General features: G+C 38.4%; 1 protein-coding gene across 1 annotated transcript in view; it reads left to right on the top strand.

Moving 5' to 3' along the window:
* The window catches only part of REEP3 (receptor accessory protein 3), a 36,855-nt gene extending 12,095 nt beyond the window's left edge, over nucleotides 1-24,760 (top strand). Inside the window, exons 2-8 of the mRNA XM_041404973.1 lie at nucleotides 4,406-4,478; nucleotides 8,069-8,145; nucleotides 8,644-8,764; nucleotides 10,064-10,177; nucleotides 17,342-17,489; nucleotides 19,923-20,074; nucleotides 20,820-24,760. Of these exons, the coding sequence (XP_041260907.1) occupies nucleotides 4,406-4,478; nucleotides 8,069-8,145; nucleotides 8,644-8,764; nucleotides 10,064-10,177; nucleotides 17,342-17,489; nucleotides 19,923-20,074; nucleotides 20,820-20,876 (742 nt within the window). The 3' untranslated portion in view covers nucleotides 20,877-24,760. The remainder of the gene's footprint in view (nucleotides 1-4,405; nucleotides 4,479-8,068; nucleotides 8,146-8,643; nucleotides 8,765-10,063; nucleotides 10,178-17,341; nucleotides 17,490-19,922; nucleotides 20,075-20,819) is intronic.
* The last annotated feature ends 450 nt before the right edge of the window (nucleotides 24,761-25,210 follow it).

Below are 25,210 nucleotides of genomic sequence, written 5' to 3'. Positions count from 1 at the left end.
GTTTTACTGTAGATTGTTTGGTTACTATTGTGTATCTGAATAGCAAAATAGAACAAAATTCTGTCAGGTGCTGGACAGAATGACTTTGTTTAGGGTAGTGCTTTTCAAAAACATTCAGGACAAAAATGCCAGGGCAAGCTTTTGTTTGTCTGGACATGTGAACCATAGGTGGTAGCTGGCTTAGTCTAGAATTCACTACCTAGCTGTATCACTCAAGGGGAGGGATAAGGCATGATTTGAGAGTTTTGCTTTTTTTGGCAGTGTATTAGGTTTGTGTGTCAAGGTTTTACTCTTTATTTCTCATTTTCCTACTCTGATTTGATTGGTAACAGATTAACAATCAAATTACCCAAACAGGGTTGGCAATTGCCCATGACAGTAACTGGTGACTGATCTCTGTCCTTATCTCTCCCCACAGCCTTTGACCTTTTTGTTCTATTTTCTCTCCCCTGCCCAGCTGAGGGGGGGAGTGACAAAAATGGCTTTGGTGGGCACCTGGTGTCCACCTGGTGTTGGGTCAACCCAACACATGCAGGGTTTTTGGCTTTTCCCTGTGAATAGGATTCTTCCATGTACTCCTTGTGCCTTATTTCAATCTTGAGAGTGCCACAGAGGTGCACAGCAGGCAAAACTTAATTCATGACTGCAGCCTCATCACTTGGGAGCCAAAACAAAAGGAGAGCAAAGTCCAAACTGCTGATCTTTGATGGGGCTTGGAAGCATATGGGCAGTATACAGTCTAAGCAAAAATGCTTCTGCTTTTCCAGTATGTGTGACTGAAATCCCATTGGTAAGGCATATGGCTCTATTTGCCTTTTTTACAGCCAAGAACAGCCAGCCAAAGACTCAAGCATTGTTCTTTAGGTTTTCATTCTGCTGTTTCTTTTTCATTAGCAGACTTCCTTTCAAATGAAATCTTGATTAGGCTAAGCTTGCTAACCATATGTGGAATAGTAATTATAGTTCATCCAGAAGTGAAATTGTATTACCACCACCAGACCTAGTTTCTGCATACACAGTACAGTGTAATCTACATTACTTCTGGTATTTCCATGTTGTCTGACCAGCTCTTAGAAAAAACTTGTATAAGTTTATGACAGGGATGGAAGCCACTCCTAATGTAACTGGGAAACACTTGGTATTGAGAAGGGGAGCTGGGCATGGTCAGCAAAGCAAGGCAGTTTATCAGGCCTTTACATTCAGGTCCATGGTGTTGTGGAGGCATGGAGGATTCTTTCAATCTCCAGCTTGTCTCTCAAGGGTGTAGGTACATATTCCTACTGTAGGTGCACACAGTGTCTGGCTCTGAATCAGTCTGTGGAGATCCTCAGCTTATGAGTGGATGAATGGGTGTCATCTCTACTACAAAATTTTTAGGGAAAGGGAATTTAGTGAATGGTGCTGTCTCCAAAGCATCTCATACTAAAAGAGTTTCCTGTATTACTTTAACTGTTAGGACAGGAACAGAGAGTGTTCCCTTTTTGCATTTTGGAGGAACAAAAGAATAAAGGGCCAAACACTATTCCATGCTTTGGGCAATGCTTTGGCAATGTGAACAGACTGAACCCTTAAATGCATTGTTGTTAATGTTAATGGCTTAGTGTTTGAGGAGTCTGGATGCAAGTAGTACTTTTGAGTACTTTTATTTGTCTCTTAGTTTCTTTTATTTTTAATACTTTTTTAGAACTGTGGCTTTAGAGTTGTTTACTATCCAGGTGATATATGTTCAGTGCCAGAGCAACATGTGTACAGCTGGCTGATATAAGAGTATAAAGTTATCAGTCAGATGCAAACTCGGTTGCTTTGCTTCATAAATGAGCCTTTCAAGCAATTATTCACTTTGAAGCTATTAAAACTGTAATACCATAGATTATGTGGTAATGCAGGCAGTAGGTTGGGTTTTTAAAAAATACAGCTCTATGGATATGCAAATTCGTTGTTTTATTCAGATTTAAAGGCCCTTTGATACTTTTTTCTTTGTATTTTTATTTAAAACTCCTAATACATTTGAGAAACATTTCTCTTTGCATGAGCAAAATGTCTGTAAAGGAGGTGCTGTACCAAAAATGGAATGCTATGGTAGCTACTGAGTCCAGCTAAAAACCTGAAATAGCTGGGCTTACAACTGGCAGTGAAATTACATTGGTAAGCAGGATTATCCATGTATCTACTAATAATATAAAGTAAATGACGTCACACTCAGCTGAAATCTGTTCCCATCTGTGGAAACAGCCTTTGTTTTTGTCTGCTCCATTCGTGCAGTGTGCTGATGCTCAGTGTGAAACACAAACCACTCTTTGAAAAGTAACACTCAAGCTTTTAAATTTGAAAAGCCACAGAATAATTGGGAACATCCTTAAAGTAGTTGTACAGTCTCTGTAGAAATATCAGAGGATGGATGTGCTTCTAATGTGTAGCAGTAGGTGTTGCTGACAGCTTTGAGCTTTTTGGAGGTGTGGATTCAAAGAGGAAAAGGACTCGAACGTGTGGGGCTTTTGTAGCCATCTGTGTGCCCAGGCTCCCTGCTGTTTGTGCCTCAGTCAGCTGCACCGATCTCTTCAGCCCGTGTACTGATCCATGGTGCAGAGATGGAAGGTAAAAGGGAGTTTGCTGGCCTTCAGCTACGCTCACTGGTGGCAAGTTGGCTTTTGGCCTGTAAAATTGCCTGCTAGGTTTAACTCAAGTTCGGAGGAGTTTGCCTGTGTGAAGAAGACACTGGTGCCAGAGCTGGCAGCAGCATCATGCCACGCTTTCAGAGTCAGCTCTGGCTGTAAGGAGATAAAACCTTTATGGTACTGGTCCCTATTATTGCTGACTAAATGTGCTGATGTTTTGTTTTAATCCCATCTACCCACTTCTAGTAAACAAATAGAAGTTTTTCTAACACTTCCATTTTACAGCAGTATTGAAAACACTACTACATTATTATATATCGGTGTATATATAATAAAATAATAACAATATAATAGAATAATATAATAATGATATATTGTGGTGTTAACCACTGCACTCTGTAGTTTTAAAGTGATTTCCAGAAAAACTCTTTAAAAGAAAAAGTGGTTACTAAAATAGGTATTTTTTTAACTCCTGATTTGACTAGTATTGAGTAACACATCTTTCTAGAAGGGAAAAACTAGCTGCCTTTATTGTGTTTCTTATGCTAGTGTTCTTTCTCAACTTGAGGTCATTTTAGTTTTATGATTGCCTTTCTCTTTCTGTAATAAGCTTTCTGCTTAAGATCAGTTGTTTCTGAAGAAGTGTTCTTAAAATACTGTTTTGTCCCAGTTCATGTTTATAGCAGTTCCAGAGTGATATGTTCAGGTGATAAATTGCTATTTAAATTTAAAAATACATTGGGGTTTTTTCTTTATAGAAGTGATGCTACCTGACAGTAAAGTGAGTGGAAAAGTGTATCTGAAAAATCTGTAAAGTGAAAGACTCAAGATGTTTCCCTTTCACATGCTTCATTGCAAGACACTTATATGAGCAGGCTACTAATAGTTATTTAAATAACTTCCATGCTTCATTGCAAGACACTTATATGAGCAGGCTACTAATAGTTATTTAAATAACTTCGGAGTGCTGTTTTTAGAATTAGGGAGAGGTGCATAGATGACCAGTAACTGGTGGGGTTATTATGCATGTCAAAAAGTTGGTAGTGGTTATGGTGTTCAGGAACCTCTTTTGTATCTTTGAACAAATAATTTCCACCCTTATAAAGTCTATTTTATGGGTTAAAGGATGAACAAGGGCTTTTCTTATCTCTGATACTTAATAGTTATAATTTCAGCCAGAACAAGGGAAGGTGAGAGACATTAGTGCTGGTGTGTTACTGAACACGGTTTTCCACAGGGACAAAAATCAATTCAATTAATTCCCACTTTTCCTCCATTTCTAAATGTTGCTATTGCAGAGTTCTAGCAAAAGGAGATGAAATGTTGTAAGTCAGTGTTGTCTCAAAATTCTTTTGGAAGTAAACTTCTGATATTCTGATAAAAGCAGATGATTGTGATTAACTACTGATAGGTTCAGAGGTTCTTCAAGTGTGATAGCACTGCCAGCACTATCTTTTGGTGTAGACAGGCTGCAGGACTGGTTTTACTTGTAAAAGAACCTGAACAACTGGTTTTACATTATCTACTAGAAACAGTCTTACAAAACAGTTTGTTGTCTTTAGGGCATACACCCTTTTCTGTTCAAGTTGTTCTAGTTTTGCCTAACATGAAACTTCCTCCAAGGAACATATAACACTGACTTTTATTTTTTTTTTAATGTTAGAGAATGGGATTTTTTATATTAAGTTGGCTGCATTGTTGTAATGAATTGTCACTGTATTGTCACTGTTTTCACTGTTTTGTCATCTACTGTGTAACAGATCCTGAAGGCTCTTTCTGTTTTCCCATAGGCTGGTGTTTGGGATGCTGTATCCTGCATACAACTCATACAAAGCTGTGAAGACCAAAAATGTGAAGGAATATGTAAGTCTCATTCCTTTTAATTGTTTTATTATGCACCTCTGCTGATAGAGATCTGTGACATTTTCATTGTGTAATAAATCATGTGAAATATTGAACTGACTGTCTTACTGTTAGATACAGCACTTGTGTGAACCCAGTGGTAATGCTCTGATTTTGTTTGGAGGGCTAAAGGTAAGGTATCTCATACTTGACGTAGTTTTATGCTGAAACGTGTTCAACACACTATGCTGTATATAGATTTTTTCAAAGAGAATTTTTAATGTAAACCTGAAAGTCTTGGTTTCTATTTCACAAAGTACAAGTAATAATGCACTTTTAGGCAGGGGGTAGAATGAAAGTTTCCTAATTCTGCCAACACCTCAAGTATAGGTATTGACAAACTGATTCATAGTGCCCACTAGAAGAGCAGCAGCAGCTTAATATCATTGTATGGAGTTCAATAGGGGACTCAAAATCTACCTAAAAACAGGTTAGTTCTTGTTAATCTATTTTTCCTAAAAGAGGAGAAAAAATGTAACCAGGGAAGGAAAAAACTTGGTTAAGGTGGTGTGGAGAAAAGAAGCAGAACAGACAGAAGAGAAAGATGGAGGAAAACACAATTATAGTTACTTCAGTTTTTAATTAAGCTATTAAATTATTTACTTGTCAGTGTGAGCAATGATGATAATCATGAGAATGTTAACCAGTTGCAGTCACAAGGAGCTTTAGTCACTGTGCTGCTTCCCTGTTTTAAGAGACAGCCTGGCTTATTTCAGCAAATAACCTGTCCTGAATCTTGGCCTTAACTTGGCTGCCCGACTCAGGGTGGGGTCAGGGCCATCAGCCACTCTTAACTTGGCAGTGTAGCTGTGACCTAGGGCTGTTGTCTGATGTGTGATGTCTCCACTTTGTACCTGGTTATAGTTGTAGACTGTGGTAGCTGCTGTTCCTCCCCTTGAATGTCTTAATTTAGTCTGATCACCCTAGCAAGGCCTCAGAGGACATCGTATTTGTACTACTTCTGATTTCTGTGTACAAGCTGATTGGAGCTTATTTGTGAGATAGAGCAGGTGCCTGCCAGAGTTAAACTCATGGGAGAAAAAAATCACCAAAGAGGAGAATTTTCTCTGTCTCATGCTCATATTACTCTGTCAGGAAAGTCTATAATGCAAGGAATTTATAATCTGCTTTCCCTCCCTGCTCCTTCAAAACTGATCCACAGGCTAAGTAGGGCATAGCAGTTTCCAGCCAAAACAAAGGAAATCACTTTCAGAGGCTACCATTGCCTCTTGCACTATGTTTTCTAGAAAAAGAGAAGTAATATTTCAGAATGCTGAGATATATTTTTCACCTCAGTTGTCCAGTTAGCTATGACCTGTCTTTCTTGGGCATCCTTACACAGAACCCCTGCTAGTATGGCCTGGAATTGTATTTTTTCACTTCTTTTAGTGTGAACCTGTGGTCTTTGAACAGTCACATACAAAATATTCATAGACCAAGATGAGTAAGAGCCATCTCAGTGACTTTTTCATTAGCAGGGCATGACAATGATTCATCAGTGAATTACCACTCCATTGCTGGTTGGGTTGACTGTCCAGATTAGGTCTTAGAGATGATCCATGGCTGTCATTTTTCCAGCTGGGTCATTTTCTTTCACAGGAAAGGGTTTAGGTTTAAATGCAGCTTTTCCTTCAAAGGCATAGGTGTGCTGTCACTCACATAATGGCCCAAGCACAACTTTCCAGGGTTTTGTGTGGCTCAGGAGCCATCTGTGTTGCTGAATTGATAAGAGCTTTGTAACAGTAATATATTTTACTCAGCTACTACTTCCACCACTAAAAACCAACCAAACAAAAAGAATTGACACTTGACTTCTTGTGTAGGTCATGATGCAGCAAATTGGTCAAAGATGATTTCTGGGGGAAAAAGTGTTGGGCTGACTACAGTAATTTAAAAGACTTATGGAATTCAGTGCCAAAAATTAGAATCTGTGCCTTTGAGGAGATTTGTTTGTTCTTGTAATTACCCTGGTTTAATGGTGTTTACTAAGATATTTGAGATTTTTTTTTCACTGTATTGCACCAAAGTACTTGAAATAAGCATCTGAAATGTAGTTTATAAGTCTGAACAGACCAGCCTTTTTAAATCCTGGATTCAAAATCCTGACCTGAAAGAATGTGCTTCAGACAGAGCCAACAAAGATGAGCTTAACACTTGGATGCTAGGAAAAAAACCCTTCAATGAAATAAATGTGTAATCACTCTTTTAACATGAAAAATAAAACTCAGTTGAAGCTTCTGTTCCTTGAAGTAGATGACAGTGTTCTGGGTAGTGTGAAATCTGACCTTCAATTTTTCATGTCCTTTTTTTCTTTTTTCGTGGTGTGAAAACCCCTCAAAGTCACTCAGGTTCATTTGTCAAGGATACTTGTGGTGCCTACTGCATTAGTTGTACTAGAATATGGTTTGTGTTTTATAGAATCTTTGCCCAGTCCTCAGCAGGACTCCTGGCACATCTCATGTGCTCTTCTGCAGGGCTTTTTTTATTGTTCCTAGCAGCCCAGGAGAAATTCCACTTCCACTGTTGTTCTTTATTGGTTAAATAGGTGTGTTGATTAAAGGAACAGCCTGGATAAATAATTTTGGTGACAAATACAGTCTTGCATGGCATCTTAAAAATTGCATTGCATTGTGCTTAAGTTGATGGGGTAAGGTTGGATTTAATTTTGTTTTCATTCAGGTGTTGACTCAGGTTCATGGAAGGGTCACCAGTCTAAATGTCACATGGCCTGTCAGCAATGACTACAGCTGTTGTGTACATTTGTCTTCGTTTATTCAAGCCTAAAATATCTAAATCCTCTCAGAGATTGAAGTGAAGAATGTTATCACATGACTGAGTTTCTTTTCAAACTGAAACACAGAAAAGCATTTAAGATAAATGGGTCTCAGGTTCTGACAGAGGAAGTGGTTTTAAACTATAATGCACGTCCATGAAACAGGCAGCAGTGTATCATTAGGTTTTCAGTAGTTATTTAAATCCACTTCAAAAAAGATTGGTTTAAAAGTGAAGATTAAATCTGAGCCACATCCTCTGTGGGAAGGTGTGTGTGTATAAATATCCTCCCTTCGAAAGAGAGTACCATGAATTTAGGGCTCAAACTAGTCTCTAACAGTTGTGGTGGTTTTGTTTTATTCTTTGCTGGTTTGGTTTTTTGGTTTTTTGTTTGTTTGTTTTTAAATGGTTTTGTGTTGCAGGTTTTTTTTTCCCCCTAGGAATTTAAAGGACACGTGGATGTTCAGTTTGTACAAATAACCAGTGGTGGTTTGCAGTGACCCATTTTGGAAATACATTGCATTTGGCATCTGATAGCTTAGGGAAGACAAATGCATGTGAACTATTTCTGTAGTATTTATTTTGAAAGATGTAATCAGCTTAGGCAACCAAATTTGAACAAATGCTCAAGAAAAATGAGTTAGTCTCTTAACTGTTATAAAACAAAGTACTGTTGAATGTCTTGCTTTGACAACTCTGAACAAACTGTACAGTGTATAGTATATTATGTGTAAAGGTGAAATCAAAGCTCTTAGTGAAGATGGTGTTTTAATTTCCAGGTTCGCTGGATGATGTACTGGATTGTGTTTGCTCTTTATACAGTGACTGAAACAATAACTGACCTAACAGTCTCCTGGTAAGACCCTGCTTTTTATGAACTCCAGCAGAAACGATGTTTGTTTCTGATGTTTTTTTGATTTGTACTGATTTATTTTGTGTAAAGAAGTTGTGCTTGTGAATAGCCCTTATTACAGGAAAATATCTTGGTATATAGATGTACAGCATCTGTTTCAACTTTGCTGTACACTGTCACTTGAATTAGGGACTATAACATTTTTAGCTTCGCTGTAGAAACTGAATGGGGGAATGGAACTCTTAAAAGGATGGCCTAGAATTTCTCTGTGCAGGAATGTATAATGAAAAGCAAGTATATTAACTGTTGTCATTTCTTAAATGATGGTAGTCCATAAATCCATAACTCATTTAATTTTTGTCTGATGTAGCTTCTTGTTTATGAAGAATCCTATATACTAATATAATTGTAGTTTTTTAAAGAATCTCTTAATAATAATTAATTACTGTGCATTTTCTTACTGCAGTTGTTGATTTTGTGCAACCTTTAACTTTTCTCTAGGTTCCCACTGTACTATGAACTGAAGATAGCTTTTGTTATCTGGCTCCTTTCCCCATATACTAGAGGGGCAAGTTTAATCTACAGAAAATTCCTCCACCCACTGCTTTCTTCTAAAGAAAGGGTAAGAAATTACTTCTCAGATTTTTAATGCCTAATATGGAAACACCATATGCCGAAATAAAAGCTGTTGCTAGATACACTATAAAAGCAGAGCAGCTTGTTACTGTCTTGCCTGGCAGCATGAATTTGGGCTAGCAGAGGCAAGTGCACATGGCTGTCTGTGTCTGTGCTCCTGTTTGACTTGCCTGGGCAGTCCATGTCCTGCTTCCCATTGCCATGAGAGCTTGGTGTTCCCTGCTCTGCTTGATGCACTCTGAGGAGCCCAGTGGAGTAAGTGATGCAGCTTGACTTTCTACTGCAAGCATGTGTACAGTACTCTCTGCACAGAAGCATGAACACAGCTTTACTAAAAGCTGTTAATGTTACCATTTTTTTCTAGCATAAACTAGTAATAACACTTCTCAGGATGATTGACATCGATGACTTTTTTTGGTTTCCAAACTGACAAGATAAGAGGAGAGACTTGTTACTGAGTTTTAAGGGTAGACCAGTCTGCAACAGTAAATAGCTAGAAGATGGTTAGCTTTAGTCGAAGTATGACAGGGACACAGCTCTGCTTAGCTCTTTTTCAGCATCCTGTTTGGATGTGTGGAAAGAGCAATTAGCAAAGGTGTGAAGACAAGCACTGAGAAACCTCACACTACAGAAAATAGCATTTCTAAAGGTCAGTTCATAAGGCTAGACTTGGCCTTTATTAGGCAAAGCAAGTAGCTGACAAGATTGCCACTGATAGGAACAGTAAGGTCATCTTGACCTTCTGAAAGTTCTGCTAGATACAATTTGCAACTTTGTAAGGTGAGGGGATATTTCCCTGTAGTCTGCAAGCTGTTGGGAAGTGCCTTGCAGACTTTTACCTTCAGCTCCAGGCATTTACCAGAGCTGGAGATAAATGTCATGACTGTATTGTCCTTGGTACTTAACTGTTTCGAAGCTGCGCCTTTGGAAGTTCTTTGTAAATCGGCTCTACCTTTCCAGGGAGCTCCTGACTTCTTCATGTTAGATGATGTTATTCCTGGAAGAGCTGTCTAACAAGTTAAGCTTACTCTCCATAAGGAACTTGTTGCAGTGTTTCTGAGCTGTACAAAAGTGATCTACTTTGCCTTCTTGTTTGACCACATATAATAATTGTTTTAAATGAGAGAATTGTAATGAATGAAACATCTGAATACAAAGATATATGCCATTAAATATTTTCTTAAATATTTCTTCTGTCATCCTTTACTGATGGAAAAATAATATTGTGGAGTAATTTTGCTCTCTTTTTAACAGCCTTCTAAAATTTAAAATGTTTTTCTTTCAGGAGATTGATGAGTACATAGTCCAAGCCAAAGAAAGAGGCTATGAGACCATGGTGAATTTTGGAAGGCAAGGGTTGAATTTGGCAGCAACTGCTGCAGTGACAGCAGCTGTAAAGGTAGGTTTCTGCTTGCATTAATTGGTTTTGAGTTTGATATAGAACAGTGTAATTGTACTGAGGATTTACCACTCTTATATAAAAAAGATAAATTCTGCAAGTGTACTGAAAACCTGGGACACAAAGGCTTGCAGCCCTCTCCTCCTCATCCTGTGTTTGTTGCTTTGTTTGTTTAAGATGGCTTGTAGTTATTTCTTGGATGATCAGATCAGTTTATTCTAATTCAAAAGGTACCATTCAGTTTTCTGTGCAGGCTTTTAATAAAGATGACCACTGTTTCTTTTCTGTCTCTGTTGTGCTTTCTTGTTGATAAACAAACTTTTTAAAGGATTTCTGGCTTTTCTGCTGTTTTTCTCCAATCAACCTGAGGTAATGCCACATATGAAGGGCATGAAAGACTACTACCATGGTTAAAAATTCTCTTGACACAATTAACCTGTTTGCAACTTGTTGGGTGAATTATTAAATTAATATACTAAGCATAAACCTGCCTGTTGGTGTTTAGCATACACTTGCTTTGTCATGTGTTTTCCATTAAATTATGGAGTAATCTGTTGTTTTTCCCAGATTACCTTCCTGCAGAAACTCATCGCCCTCAGTATTTCAGAGAGCTCTGGGTGTAGGAAGACAAAATACAAGCTTATATGCAAGATTGTAAGCAATTTGTGCACTGAAAGGAGTATACTTCAGACAATATGTATCCTACCTAATAGTAATTTAAACCAAAGCAAAACAAAGAAAAAACACAAAAAAAAGGTGCATATCCAAGTGAAATCACAGGTTTAAGGCAATCAGGATTAATTTCTTCCTGGGAATAAATGGAACCATTGTGCTCATAGTTACTATGAGCACTGAAGTTATCTACTGACAGTGTTCAGCACTGAAAACCTGAACACTGTCAGTAGATAACAGAAAACTGTAGAGATCTCTGGCTGTCAAAGTTGAGTATGTACAGCTGGCATTTAGCTGAAATGTCTGGGCTTCTATGTGAACTTCCTGCATTATAAATAAAAGACATTACTAAAAACTACATTTTCACATGCTACCTCAAAAAGCTTTGGAAAAGTAGTCATGCATATCTTGTTTGTTCATTTTCTCTTTTTAAAGATATGTGTGGGTGGTAGCATTATAACTTTTTGTTTTTAAATATGGTCATAATAAGCCTAAAATACTGAGAAAGTGATTAAATTTGCACACTGTAGGGGGTTTTGTTATTCAAATTCTTAATATTGCCTTGAGACATGAAATAATTTAGAATGCAGTGGAGTGCACCTCCAAAGGAATGAAAGTATCCAGAGTGAAAATAGGTTATTTAAATAAACCAAATAAACCCAACAAACACCCAAAATGCTCTACTGGGAGAAAAAGTTTAATTGCTAAATGCTAAAATGCAAATTCTGTGTATTACAAATTTATTACAATAAGCACCTGGTAAGGATTCTTATGCTTTGTGTGTGCTTCTTATGTTTGGCTGTGGTTGGATATTTCCTTGTTAATTTTTAGGGTTAAGAGAAATATTGTAACATAAGTAATACCAGTAACTCCTCCCACTTTCTTCTGAGATAATGAATAACTTTTTCTGAAATGTCTGTGTTTAGATTTCATTGCTATTCAGCTGTGACTGGCAAGATGCCTGCTCCATTTGTTCAAACTTGTTAAACATGCTCATGAATATTTGTACAGAATTAGTTCAGTGCAGATCAGATGCTTGGGAAAAACAACCACCACAATACCATAGACCTAAAATAGGCATGATTTTGAAACAGTATGAAAGAAGAGACTCACTGAAAAAAATCTTTATTTTGGCACGTTAAGCCTCTTGGGTTTGTCATTCCAAAATGCTGAGCGTGCCTGCTCCATGCAAGCAAATGGACACAATGCATGTGTTCTTGATTTTCTTCCTTGTTTTTCAAGAGTTGACTGCTGCCTCCAGCAGGTGAAAAGATTATCCCTTCACCAGGAGCTAGTGGAGCATGCTATAGGATTTCAGGAACAGAATTGTAGTAGTGGGATCAGTCTTGATGGGGAAGAGGACATGCTTTCATCACTATTTTTTTTACCCTTTTTTTTTAATAGAGCACACATGCTTTTTCTGACATAGCAGATCTCACATTAGGAGACGGGGAGAGGCTAAACATGTGTGTAGGGTTAAACCTATGTCAGAAGACACTCAAGTATCCAAGAAAACGGCTTATGCTCATGTTAGGAGGGTGTTAAAAGTGGCTTGGAAACTTGCTGAAATAATTTGAATATCAAATGTGGGAGAGAGTGATTTTCTTCAAGGGTTGTCAAAGGAACAGGGGATTACCATTAAAAGGCTTGTTGGCTCTGTTAGGGAGGTTGGAGCAGCCAGCCAGGTCAGTCTACTGAAATTTGACATAGATTTAAACCTGTTCTCCTATAGTTAAATTTAAATGTATTTGGCAGGAGTAGTGGCTTATAGCTTACATTCTCATACTGATATTTTTAGCTGGTAGTAGTTAGCCACTGTTCATATAAAATGTAGTGTTTGCAAAACCTGCTAAATGGAATTAGCGAAATAAATTAGCAAAATAAGTTGTGTTAAATTGGCATGTCAGAAAACATATCTTTGTAAAATCCTGATTTTTGGGAGATTTAGAGATGAAAGATAGTCTGTGTTAATTTTTTCTTTATACTGAAGGAAATTTTTATTAGTAAAAGAATCAGAAACAAGATGCTTCAGTAGCTCAGTGGTTTATGGATTTGGGGAAATTATATCCACTTAAGCTGCAATGATATATCTCATACTTGGATGCATCTGCTTTTCAGGTCTTCTGAGATGATGGTTACCTCTGTTTCAATTTCTGCTAATCCATGAATTCAGATTTCTTGAGCTGCTAGTGAAAACTGGTATCTTTGTCACTATGAGCAGGGGGACTGCTGCTTAAGCTGTGAAATACTCTGTCCCTCTTTATGAGGTCACACAAATAGTGTTAATTTGTAAAGTGGCGTTGGTGGTGATAATATGTTTTGAGGGCTGTGTTTTCTGAATGCCTTCTAGTCATCCTGAATCTGCTGCCTTTTTGCTGATTGTGTATTATTCTCCTGGTCTTGCTCACCCCTCCCCTTATGCCCACTCTGGGCATGGCAGAGGAAGGAGCTCTCTTGCAGCCAGCTGTGGCACACAGCCAGTATCACTCTGGGGAGCAGTACTGCTTTCATCCCCCTCCCTGCTGGGACTGCCTGGCATGCTGCAGAGGTCATTCACGGGACAGCAGTCCCTGTCCAGGCTGAGAGGGAACAGAAGTCATTCCCTGTCAGCTTGGATCGGATCAGGGAGAGAACAGCTGAGAATGTGGGGGCTGCACGCTGCCCAGTCCATTGGGAACTTGTCCAAGGAAGGCAGGCAGCTCCGGTCAGTGATCCTGGCCACTGAGGGGTGCAAGTCCCATTGAAGAGCAAAGACTCCCTGAGGCAGACAATGGGTGTTTGTTTACAGCAACTTCCCTGGGTTCAGCCTACAGACCATAAATTTTGCACATCAATAACAGAATGGAAAATGGCATTTCATACACGAGGGTCAGCTGATGAGACTCCATACTAATAGCTTACTAGAGGGTGAGTAGTCTTGAAAGGAGACCCTTAAATAGGCTATATTTAAAGAATGGATTTAGAAACATATTATGACTTCATTGGTGTTTCACATTGGTCACTGCTAATGAATGTGGACTCCAAAAAACGCTTAGTATGTTTTAGGAAATGCTGTTGAATAATGAAGAAAAAAATCATTCTTTAAGACTTACATTTTGTTTAAGACAACACACAGACTTCACAGTTCATCTCTTTTCATTGTTTGCCTACATGGAAATTTTCATGCTGATATGATTTATTTTCTTTTTCCCTGGCATTGTAATGTAAATGTATGTGTTTCAGTCTTATGGGCTGTAATTTAGTTCCCAGCCTCTGGGCTGAGTGCAGCCTGATGTATTCGGTCCTTACTGGCAGGGACTGTTGATGTCATGGGCCACCAATGGTAACTGCTCTGCATCTTCTCCTGAGCAGCACCTTGGGTGTGTGTGTCTGGGAGAGGTGATGGCTGCTGCCATGTCCGTGGCATGGGAGTGGAAGCAGATCCTCTTCAGCTCCACCTACAACTGAATTGCTGTGCTTTTAGGGCAAACATGTTGCTTTCAAGCTGTAACTCTTTGACCTTTCAAACAACATATTAAAGCTCTTAAAGCATTATTATTCTAAATGTGAATGTTACTCTCACATTTCCTGCTGTAAAGGGTATTTAATCTCACATTTCCTGCAGTAGGAAGGAATTTAATATTTTTCAGCCAGACTTTCATCCTGAGCTGATAGTAATCCAGATCTACACAGAATGCTTTGTTTCAGCAAAAAGCAATTAACTGCTGCTTTTGGGCATGGGGGTGGAAGAATCTTCTTAAGTCTTAAATGCAGTGTGAGCAAGTGCTATGCACACTCCCACAGAACACCTTGAAATTTGTCCTTCAGTCTATGCAGTGGGGTTAAAGTAGAAATCTATCTTGATTTGGCTAGATTGGATGTTCCCAGGGGTGGGATAGGGACTGGGGGCCCTGTAGGGAATAACTGCATGGGATTAGTGTAATGTGTGATGGGGACTGTGCAGCACAGCAGTGGTTGTGCAACTCCCATTCCTACTGTGACTCTCAGGCATGTGTGCTGCATCTTTATTTGTGTATATATCCTTTCAAACTTCTCAATGTTTTCTGTGTGTAACTTGAGTAAAACTTTCCATCTTGGCAAGTAGTTTTGGAATGAAGGGCCCATTGTATAAATCCCTTACGTCCTCCCTGAATGAGGCAGTGCTCCACAGGAGCTCCAGCTCAACCGTGCAGTTTGGTTAAGGGCACAATGTTATTTTATGGCACATACTAGACTTTTTTTCCTCCTTTGAAAAACAAAATTCTGTATCCAAAAGCTGCACTGGAAAATAGGGTTGAATGTTCCTAACTTGGATCTAGTCCTCTGTCTACAGTGGAATGAGAAATATAGGCTTGTAATGTGAATTCTTACCATGTTAGTTGTTATAATCTTAGTTGCATTATTCTGTACAATTTCCAAATGTCTTTTTGTAGTATATCACATGATGAATGAACTTGCTGGGCAGCTGTTAAACAAGTGTGTCTTTCTATACATCTGCTGCTGCCAAAACCAGCTTCTGACACTATTTTAAGTAGACTCTGTTCACTCTTGGTGAGTGGGATTGGGCTGAATTTGTATGGATTCTGCTGAGAACCAACCAGGTCCATTTTACATACTCACCAGTGTTCAGTGACTGGGACTGGAGTCCTGTTCACCCTCTTTAAGCATTGGACACAGACTGATGAACAGTCTTGTATCTTATAGCAGAGTTACATATATATATATATGTATATCTATAGCTGTTGCTTGTCAAAAGAAGCAGTTCTTTCTCCAGTTCTCTTCGCCATGTCCTAGCAGCTGATAAAGTTCTCAGGCATAGCTGGTTCCTGATGTAGTTTACTTGAAATGCTTTTCAGTGCAAGAAGTAGAGTAGTGGAAGGGCAGGGTTTTTCCTGCCTTAGGAGGGACTTTAGGAGGCCTGCCTCAAATGAGCCATTTTGGGGAATAAATTTGACTTGGGGATTTTTACAGTCTTTAATGCAGATCCTGTGCAGTGTTCGTAGTGCATTTTAACACGAAGGCAAGCTGTACTTTAGTTTTTGAGAACTGAGTCACCCTACAAGTATGTAGGAAGAGATAGAATACGTTAAGGCTTCTACTTCTCTCACAAGAAACCTTTTCTTTGTTGTTTGGTGACAGTCTATGAGTGGTGGGGTAAGAACTGTAATACTTTTGTCATGCTTCTGTAGCACACTATCCACTGCTTTAATTTTATATGCTGTACTAATGACTAGTCATTAGAAAATTAATATTAGGTTTCAGCCACTTTTCCCCCTGCCCTTTGGTACCCACACAAACTTAAGGAGCTTTAATTCAACTGTCTCTTCACTTTACATGGCTATTTTTAACGTGGAGTAATTCAGTGTGCTGGTCTACCAATTGCAAAAACAGCTGTTGTCATGAGAGTGGGAACAAATGGCTGTGGCCAGCAGTGCCAGAATTTCCTTCTGCTGGTGCTATTGCAGAGGAAGGTGTATGGAATTGTACCCAGGTTTCTGCTCCTGCTAGCTAACATGCTGGTCAAATGAAGAATTTTACTTAAAAGCTTCATTTGTAAGAATGAAACCAAGTCTTTAACACTTGCTTGAAGTGGAATTCGTGCATGGGCTTGTCAACCTTTCCCTGAAATGGTTATTTTTTGCCTTGTGCCAGAGATGGAAGAATTAAATGTTATTTTAACATGACTTTGAGTATTTGTTCCCATGGTCTTATTCTTTTAGTTGCTTATGCAATAAATTAATCTTTAATGCTTTAATAATAACATCATCTGATGTAAGATGAAAGAGCTGCTGGATGACCTTTCTTTCCAACAGGGAAATTTCCATATGTTCCATATGGAAAAAAAGTGAAGACAATTGGAGAAGAAATACTTGTTGTTCATATGTGATTAACTATTCTCCTGTGTAGCATTAGATTTTGGGTTGGTATTGTGTCAGTAAATCTATATTAGTAAGAGGACCTGCTAGCCTGGAGTCCAGGCAGGACCTCTTTGGTTTGTGGTTTCAAGTTTCTGTCAACTGGAGCTGCTTTTATAGTGCTGCCAGTTTCTCAGTTATTTGAGTTAATGTTACAGAGGGTATTTTTAACACTTTTCTTCTTAACCTTATTCAAATTTGTGGAGGATAAAATATAAAGTAGCAGAAAACTAACTTCAACCATACTCTTTAAAGTGGAAGTGTTACTGTCATGCTACCTTGAACTGCCATGCTTGAAGTGAACATTTCTGATGTGTGTTTCTTTTAAACACTCTCAGTCTTTATTTACTCAGATTAAAGGAGTGAAATGCAGCATTTGTAATTAAGCTGCCAGCTTGTGTAACTTTGTCATCTGGAAGCAATGCACAGTTAAGCGTGGGTAAAGCAATACCTAAATCAAATGTAAAGCAAGTGCATGTGTATGTTCAGTGGGTTTTGTTGTGCAGCAAGGAAGCATGGGCTTAAACATCTTAACCCAAGCTGAGCAGCAAAGTTAAACCTCTGCCTGGTTTCCAAAGATACTGTTGTTGCATTTCAGAGCCAAGGTGCAATCACTGAGAAACTGAGAAGTTTCAGTATGCATGATTTGACTACTATACAAGGAGATGAGCCTGTTGGACAGAGACCTTATCAGACATTGCCAGAAGCTAAAAAGAAAACCAGAGCCTCTACAAGTGAATCTTCAAGTAAGTATCTTTTTTTTCTTCCCCACCTAAAAGAACAATTCACCCAAAGCAAAAGTGGAAGAGCAGAAATACATTCACCCCATTTCTAAATTGATAAGGCCTCAGAGAAATCCAGTACACTCAAGCAAAGTAAATTATGACAGTTAAGAAATCCTTCCTGAATTACTTTCTTCTTACAGCCACTCTCAGTGTAATCATACTGTATTCATTACTCCTGTCCTTGCCAATTGGCAACAAGAATTTATTACCAAAGTAAAACTTAATTGGAAGTCAAATGTTATGTGATTAAGTGGGGTTTCTATAACAAATGTACAAGAAGTTAAACATGAAAACATATGGAAGCTCGGTAAATAGAAAAGAAAATTAATAGAAATTAATTCACCAGGTTTGTAGTAATGGATCAAAATGTAAAATTATATATGGTGATAGGAATAATAAAGGCCTCAAGTTTTCATAATGGACTGATGCCAGTCAGCACTTAGAAGATGGTGTGTGGTGACCAATATATGGTTTTGTTCAGAGATACTATTATTTCATTATTATTTTACATGTACTGTTATTGTCATCATCACTTTGCTCTTGAGCTTGTGATGCTTGAAGGAAGGTTTTGCTGGAAATCTGGTAACTACACCTTTTTAAATGGCAAGGCTATGATGTAAAGGAGCTGATATTTCCCACAAAAGTAGATCTGGGCTATTTATTTTCACCTAAGCCTGTCATTCCTTCCTATCCCTCCATTGTGGGGAGGAGTAGTGTTTGTGGGGTCCAAGGAGTTCCATGGATAGTGTGGTATCCCGTGATGTTTGTCAGGAATAGATGGCCAGCTGAAGGGACCTAAGCTGAATTGCACATTGTTTCCAGAAGGTATCCTGTGCAGGGCAGTGTGAGCTGGAGCTTCTGGCAGGAGAGAAAGCCAAGAATTCATGAAGAGCTGCACTAGAGATGATGTCACTGCAGCTGTTGTGCAGGGTCTGTTCCTCAGTGAGAGAGCATTACTCTGAATGAAATAGCTTGAAAATGTTCTAAATTTATTTTTTTTTAAATGCTTCAGTTTATACTGTATAAATAATCACTGATTGTCGGATTCAATCTCAAATGTCAAAAAGCTTTCTTACAGCTAGATGAATTTAATTAATTGTTTCTGTTCCAGGTCTGATATCTAGCATACACCTCTCATGTTTTCTTTGAATTTTCTGCAGCATTAGGAACTTTAAAAAGATCACAAGTACACACAGATTTAGGAATACTGTGTAGCAATATTCTGCTGTGCTTAGCAGGATGTTATTTTTTGTGCTCTGAGCTGGGAGTTCTCTGCAAATTGGTTGAAAAGGCCTAGTTGTAGGACATGGATCATAGGATGGTGCTGAGCTGGCAGTGAAAAAGGGAGTGCTGTGAAAAAGGTGGATGGGATGCTGATGCATCACGTGTTAGAAACGGAGATAAGGAAGTATTGGTGTCACTGCAAACACTGCTAGTCTGAAACAGAGAAACAGATGTGATTGAGATATTTTCTGTTGAAAAAGATTAATTGAAACTGTACTGGAAGCAGAGAGATGTGTTGCCTCTAAAATGGCAGAAGAGAATGACAGAAGGTCTGCCTCAACTAACAGTGCAATAGATGATGTGATTCTAATTTCTAGGGAAAAAAAATGAGGAAAAAAAAATAGCTAAGCCTAAATGAAACATTGGCTTAAGATGAAATGTACTCAGGTCACTAATAAAGTTTGGTTTGGAGTCTAAAAGGTGTTCCTGAGTGTTACAGCCTGTAGATTCTGGGATAAAAGGAGAGTTTTGTTGAGTAAGGAACCAGAGTGTATTTGGGAGCTTTGTGATAGGTCTGTGATGGGGATTCGGGGCTGTTGGACCCCAAGGAGCTTTTCAGGGCATGTTTTTGAGCAGTTTGTGCCCTCTAGTGAGAGTCTTAGGTAATAATCTTGGTCCTGGTTTTGCAGGATGTTAGCAACCCTTTATGGTACTTGGCTGTGTTACCGATCTGAAAGGAGCTTTGGTAATAAAATTGCAGGAGGATGAGAGTATGAAGAAGGATCCTATCAATGAGAGTCATGAAATAGTTTGTATAGGAAGGAACCTTTCAAGGTTTATGTAAGTGTAAGCTCCCGCTCATGTGGATTGTGTCCAAAATTCTTGAGTACTTCTTAAGATGACCACTAAGGTTTTTGCAGTTTAGTGTAAAGCAGAAGATGTCAGCAGACTTGTGGTTTCAGTTTTGACAACTGAAGAATCACTGCATTTCATACCTGTGGAACCAAGGGGCAGGATTAGAAATACCAAACTCGTGGCAGAGTCGATGTTTCTGTTTTGAATGAGCACATCATTTAAAGGGATAAATCACATGTGGTAAAGGTGAAAAATCACAGCTTTCTTAGAAATCAAAAAGCAACAGCCACTTTTTTTTAATAATTTTTTTTTAAGGTTACAAAACTCCACTGGAAAAAAATCCTGGAGATGATAAAACAGATGAAGAGATGGAGGGGACATATTCAGAGGATGAAATGTTTGCTCAGAGAGGCCTTCGAAGAACTCAGAGTATGAAATCTGTGAAAACCATTAAAGGCCGCAAAGAGGCAAGTGTAATCCTGGTGAATTGAGTTCATTCAGTGTATATTGGCATTTTTCATAGTGCAGAAATGGCTTTTTATTTTTAATCTTGGAGAAGTTGTCAACAATAACTGCGTTCTGGAATGCTAAATGGGGAAGGAAGTATGTGATAACAATATCTAGGTTTGGAGCTTTTGGAGTTTGGAGTGTTTAGGGGAAATACATGAATGAAATGAACTAAGCAAGGAGCAAGGAGATGAAACAGACTCTGTGCTTGCAATGCTAATTGTGGCACCACCGAGCCCACTTTCAGGAACTGCTCACCTTGGAAGGGTTGTGGATAGCAATATTATCATTTGCATGTTGTGCACACTTAAACAGCTCCTGTTTAACAGATAAAGAATATTCAGAATTTTTTAGTTCCCGTAGACACACGGCCTGACTCTTTGTGATCTACAAAGAGAAGATCCTAGTTAGCATTCAATGCACTTTATATGTGCTTGCACCACAAAATTTAAAGATACTTCAGGATAAATCTCTGTGGAGTCTCATAGAAGCTTTTGGGTCATTGCAGGAAAACAGATGATACTTATTCTTCTTGCCCAATTCTGTTGAAACTTTGTTATTTAGTCATGGGCAGATTATCTTAGTGAAACTGGGGTGTCCAAAGCACAGTGAAAGACATTTGCAAAATAAGATTAGTGGGCAGGTGAATCATATTTCTGCTTGGTGTGACTCAACTCTTTGTTATAATTTTATTTTTCCCCTCAGATACGATATGGATCACTGAAATACAGAGTAAAGAAGAGACCTGCTGTATACTTTTAAGTGTACTGCACAATGCCTGCAAGAGAAACTGCTGTACTATAATAACTTGAATTCAAGTTTTACAGATCTGTGTACAATTCCTAAAATGAGTCTGTATGAACAGATATGGTAGGACTTGTTTTTGTGAACCCAAATGATCAGATAAAGTATTACTCTGTTTTTCTATAATTGTTTAGATGTAAATCTGGACAAGTTACAGCATGAATTTCAGCACTCCTTAAATAGGAGTTAAATGAGGAATAGGAAATACTCTTTTGCCAGAGGTATTGAACAGATTGAAATAATTACAACTCTAATTGAATTAGCAGAAGATTTAAGTATCTAGAGCTTGTCAGAATTGAACCATAGTGTCCCCAAGTTTACATTGAAAGATAGATATACTTGAAATATTTTTCTGAACTATAATTCCTGAAAAGGCCTTTGTGTAATTTTTAAATGTACAGTTTAAAGGACAGTGGATGACGGTGGGAAAGAGAAAGGAAAGATGAGGTAGGTAGGATACATCCTTAACATCATCATCTTGCATCATATTGCCAAGCTTTGCAAACTGGGGGTACATATAGCACTTTATGCAAAACTGCATAGTTTTGCACACTCTTAATGATTTACAACTGCACATGTCATTTTAGTGACTTGCTAGATAGGTTAGAGTTACATTTTGAATGCCAGCAATTCTTGTATTTTATGATCTTTTTAAAATTTATCCTGATTCCTTAAGTACACTTAGGATGCTGTAGATATTTGCTACTAACAATATTATCAGGTGCCTTTCTATGTATTATAGGGCTGTGTGGGTTTTGTCTGCGTGTGTGTTTTTTTTTGGGGGGGTTTGGGGTGTTTTTTGTTTGTGGGGTTGTTTCGTTTGTGTCTGTCTTCCTCCATCTAAAGAGATGTAACATGATTTAAGTCAGTTTTTGGTTAAAATTGTGGTAAGTAAAACTTGTAGCAATTCCAGTGATACGCCTCAGGGATCTGATCAGCCCACGAGCTGTGTGTTGAAGTCATGCTGCCATAAAGGTATGTATGACAGCTTAGTCAGGCCCTGGTTTAGTTTTGCTCTACATTGCTTTAAGAACAAATATATTTATATATATCTGTACTTAAGAACACGTATGAGTGTATATTTCATACCATATGTGGATTCTAAAACGGCCTGTGTAGTACTTTCTTTTATTGCTGAAGTTATTACTAAAATATTGGCATATAAATAGCTTCTTCTAAAAGTCTAGTTGATTTAGTCAGTCATTTTATAACCTAGAGTCCCATGGCATATCTGCACAGAGATTAATTTTACAATGTCTTTCAGTGCAGCGACTTGTCAAAACTCCTTTTTTAGGTCACCTTTGGTACTGTTTTCTGCAGTTCTGAGAATTAGGCTGATTCTAGTTTGCTGTGTGACCATATTTCTACTGTGGATTCAGAGAGAAACCACCCACTTTTTTGCAGATAGTATTTTATTATGTATCTTTGGGACAGTCCTTGTTACTTCCCTCAAAGAGGAAATGGCATGGATTCCTTATCCTTGGATCTCTGACTTCAATCCTTAGGCCTTTCCACAGGTATTGACAGTAATCTCTAAGTCTGCTGCAGAGATTTTAAATATATTCCTGAGGCTTGGGCCTGCTGCAGTTCTTTTTCTTTTACAGCCATAGCACTTCATTGCTGGTAGGCACTTGATGGTCTGCAGCACAGACTGGCATTCCAAGTATTCTTCTGCACTCTTCAGCCAGGGTTTGAGTTCTGTGGGTGCAAACGCAGCTGGTCTGTGTTGGTGTTGTTCCTCCCTGGCTGTGGGAAGTGTCTGCAAGCCCTGTGCAAAGCTGTGCACTTTGCACTTCAACAAAACAGCACTTCAGCATCTCTGAGGAGCCTCGGTGCTTTAGTGAGAAGTCCCAGCAGGCCATGTGTGATTAGAAGGCTAAAACCTGTATTACTTCACTCAAAAACACAGTTTGATACCAGAAGACAGGAAGGCTGCTCTCTCCCAAATGAGTACAGTGCAAAAATCCCATCCCCTAACCAAAACTGTACCTTGTTATCCAGCTTTTCTAAGGAGCTGTGGGCAAGGAGTGATCACTCCCCTGCAGTGTGGGACTTCTGCCCCAGGAATGTTTGTGCTTCTCCTCTGTTTCCCTGAGGCTTGTCTGTGTGTTAAGCCCCTCTATACACTAAGTATATAAGACACTAAGGAGCCCTGAGCTCTTGTGTTTGCATCTCACCCCTCTCTGAATAGTAACCTGGGCCTGGGATGGAATCTCTAACTCTTACTGTACAGTTGAGCACTTGCTGACCCGTTTTGCTGTAACTAATCATGCTTGTTCTACCAGCAAGCATGGCAAAAAAATGATCATCTTTGTACAAATCATAATCCTGCATGAAGGAGTAGAGTAAGCCATTTTTTCAGAATTACAGTTCCTGTTACAGGTTCGTGTAGATCCTGTTTTGGGGGTTGTGTTTTTAACACATTTCTAGGGCTAGAGATCATTGAAGTGTTTCAGGCTCTACCACACTCCTGTCAGGAAGTTGCTCTATGTGTCTCTATGTACCTGAGGCTGTAACTTCTGGCAGACTTAACTTGCTAACTCAGTAGTGATAAAGGCTAAATAAATCCTCCTCTTCCTGGAACTTGCATGGAATTAGGAAAGCTGGCAGTATTATTCATATTCATTACATTTGCATATAAATGTACTTCTTTCAGGTAACTCTCTTACATGATCAAACCTTCAGTGTTTTCCTAGCTGTTTTCTTCAGTCTAACAGCCAACTATAAAAATATTTTCTTGCCAGCCTGATTTTGATCTTTGAATTCATCCTCAAACTGGTTCACTGGATTATCTTCATTTTTTCTTCTTACTGTTCATTGTTAGGTGGTGCTTGTCAGGGCACAATGGCATGATTAGCTTTCATCCCGTAGTTCTCTCTCCTTGTTGAATTTAGTTTACTTTGGTTTTGAAACACTACAATCTTTTAACTTTGGTTACAGGGAATTTTCAGACTTTTTTGCCTTAGCAACTGCAGAAGTCATCTGTCTAGCTATTGCCAGGAAACTTTGTGAAAAAAAATGTTAAAAATCCATGTTTAACATTCTTTTTAGATTTGGAATGTAAAATGTAATTGATGTCAAATTATCTAATCTTCTGAACAAAGTGTTTCCTGAGAACTGACTGACTGCCACCAACAGGACTGCTGATTTGACTGTAGTCAAACAAAGACTTGGGGTTTAAAAGTGCTTTAAAAGAATATATGTATTTCTCTTTAAATCATATCAAGGTTTCAAGCCTTTCCAAAATATATCTGAACTGACTCAGCTTTCTTAGCAGGAGCCTACTCTACTTGTTAAAATACCCAGTCTGAGATGAGGATTAAATTGGTGGCCTCAGCTGCAAATGAGCTTAGGCTTGACTTTGATTGCAATGTAATTGCCAATATTGCTGATTCCTTTGGTGTGTGAAAGTAACTGAATAACATCCAACATACATTTTGCAAACTATAATGACTTTTAAAATAAAAGATAACTTGGTAAAAGAGAATGGTGAAGAAAATGCTGGACACATTCAACGTGCTGTTCATGACAAAAATGTGTTTTATTTTTGGTGTTGCTTTTCTTAATGGGAAGTTGGTATTTTTAAGTACTTTTTCTACAAAAATGTATGTGCAAAGGCAATACTTTAACATTTTTCAAGAACTTGTATTTTTAAATGCTACAAACCAGAGAATATACATTTGGACTGAAGATAGTAGCTTTAAAAAATGCAATGTAAGCTTTAATTTTTATATTGTAATAATAACTTGCTGTCAACTTGTTTACATATTTGTAGGATGGAAACTTCATTATGCATTGACTTATCTTGATGCTGTCTTTAATAAATGCTGCTTTGAGCAAGATGCAGTGGATATTTTATTACCTGAATTACTATTAACAAACTAGTCACTGTGTAATCTGTATTGTGTTACTTATTACAATGGTTCAAGCACCAAAAACAACCTAGCTGAACTTTGGAGAGACTTGAAAAACTCTTTAAAGTTTGACTAAACTGCCCCTGAGGTTCTGCCGTGAAGTCTGAAGCTAATTTAGGCTGAAATGAAATGTACCCTGCTAAAGACAACTTGAACATGCTGTAGTGTCACCTGGTTTGATTAGATGTATGGTTCTGAGTAAATTAATATTGAGATGTTCAGTGTCCCAAAAGAGTGTAACTTCCTGAGGAACTGCTGGACATCAAACTGATTTTGTTTTGTATTCCCCAGCCAGAGTTCTTCTGCTAATCCAGAGAAGGAGATGCATAGATGAATTTGGCCCTTTCCTTTTTCAAGCCTCCTTTTGAGTCATCTGTT

Source organism: Onychostruthus taczanowskii, unplaced genomic scaffold (genome assembly GCF_017590055.1).
Source record: "Onychostruthus taczanowskii isolate IOZ18803 unplaced genomic scaffold, ASM1759005v1 scaffold22, whole genome shotgun sequence".
NCBI lineage: Eukaryota > Metazoa > Chordata > Aves > Passeriformes > Passeridae > Onychostruthus > Onychostruthus taczanowskii.
Note: the sequence above shows the minus strand (reverse complement) of the source record. Positions and strands in the feature narration are given on the sequence as shown.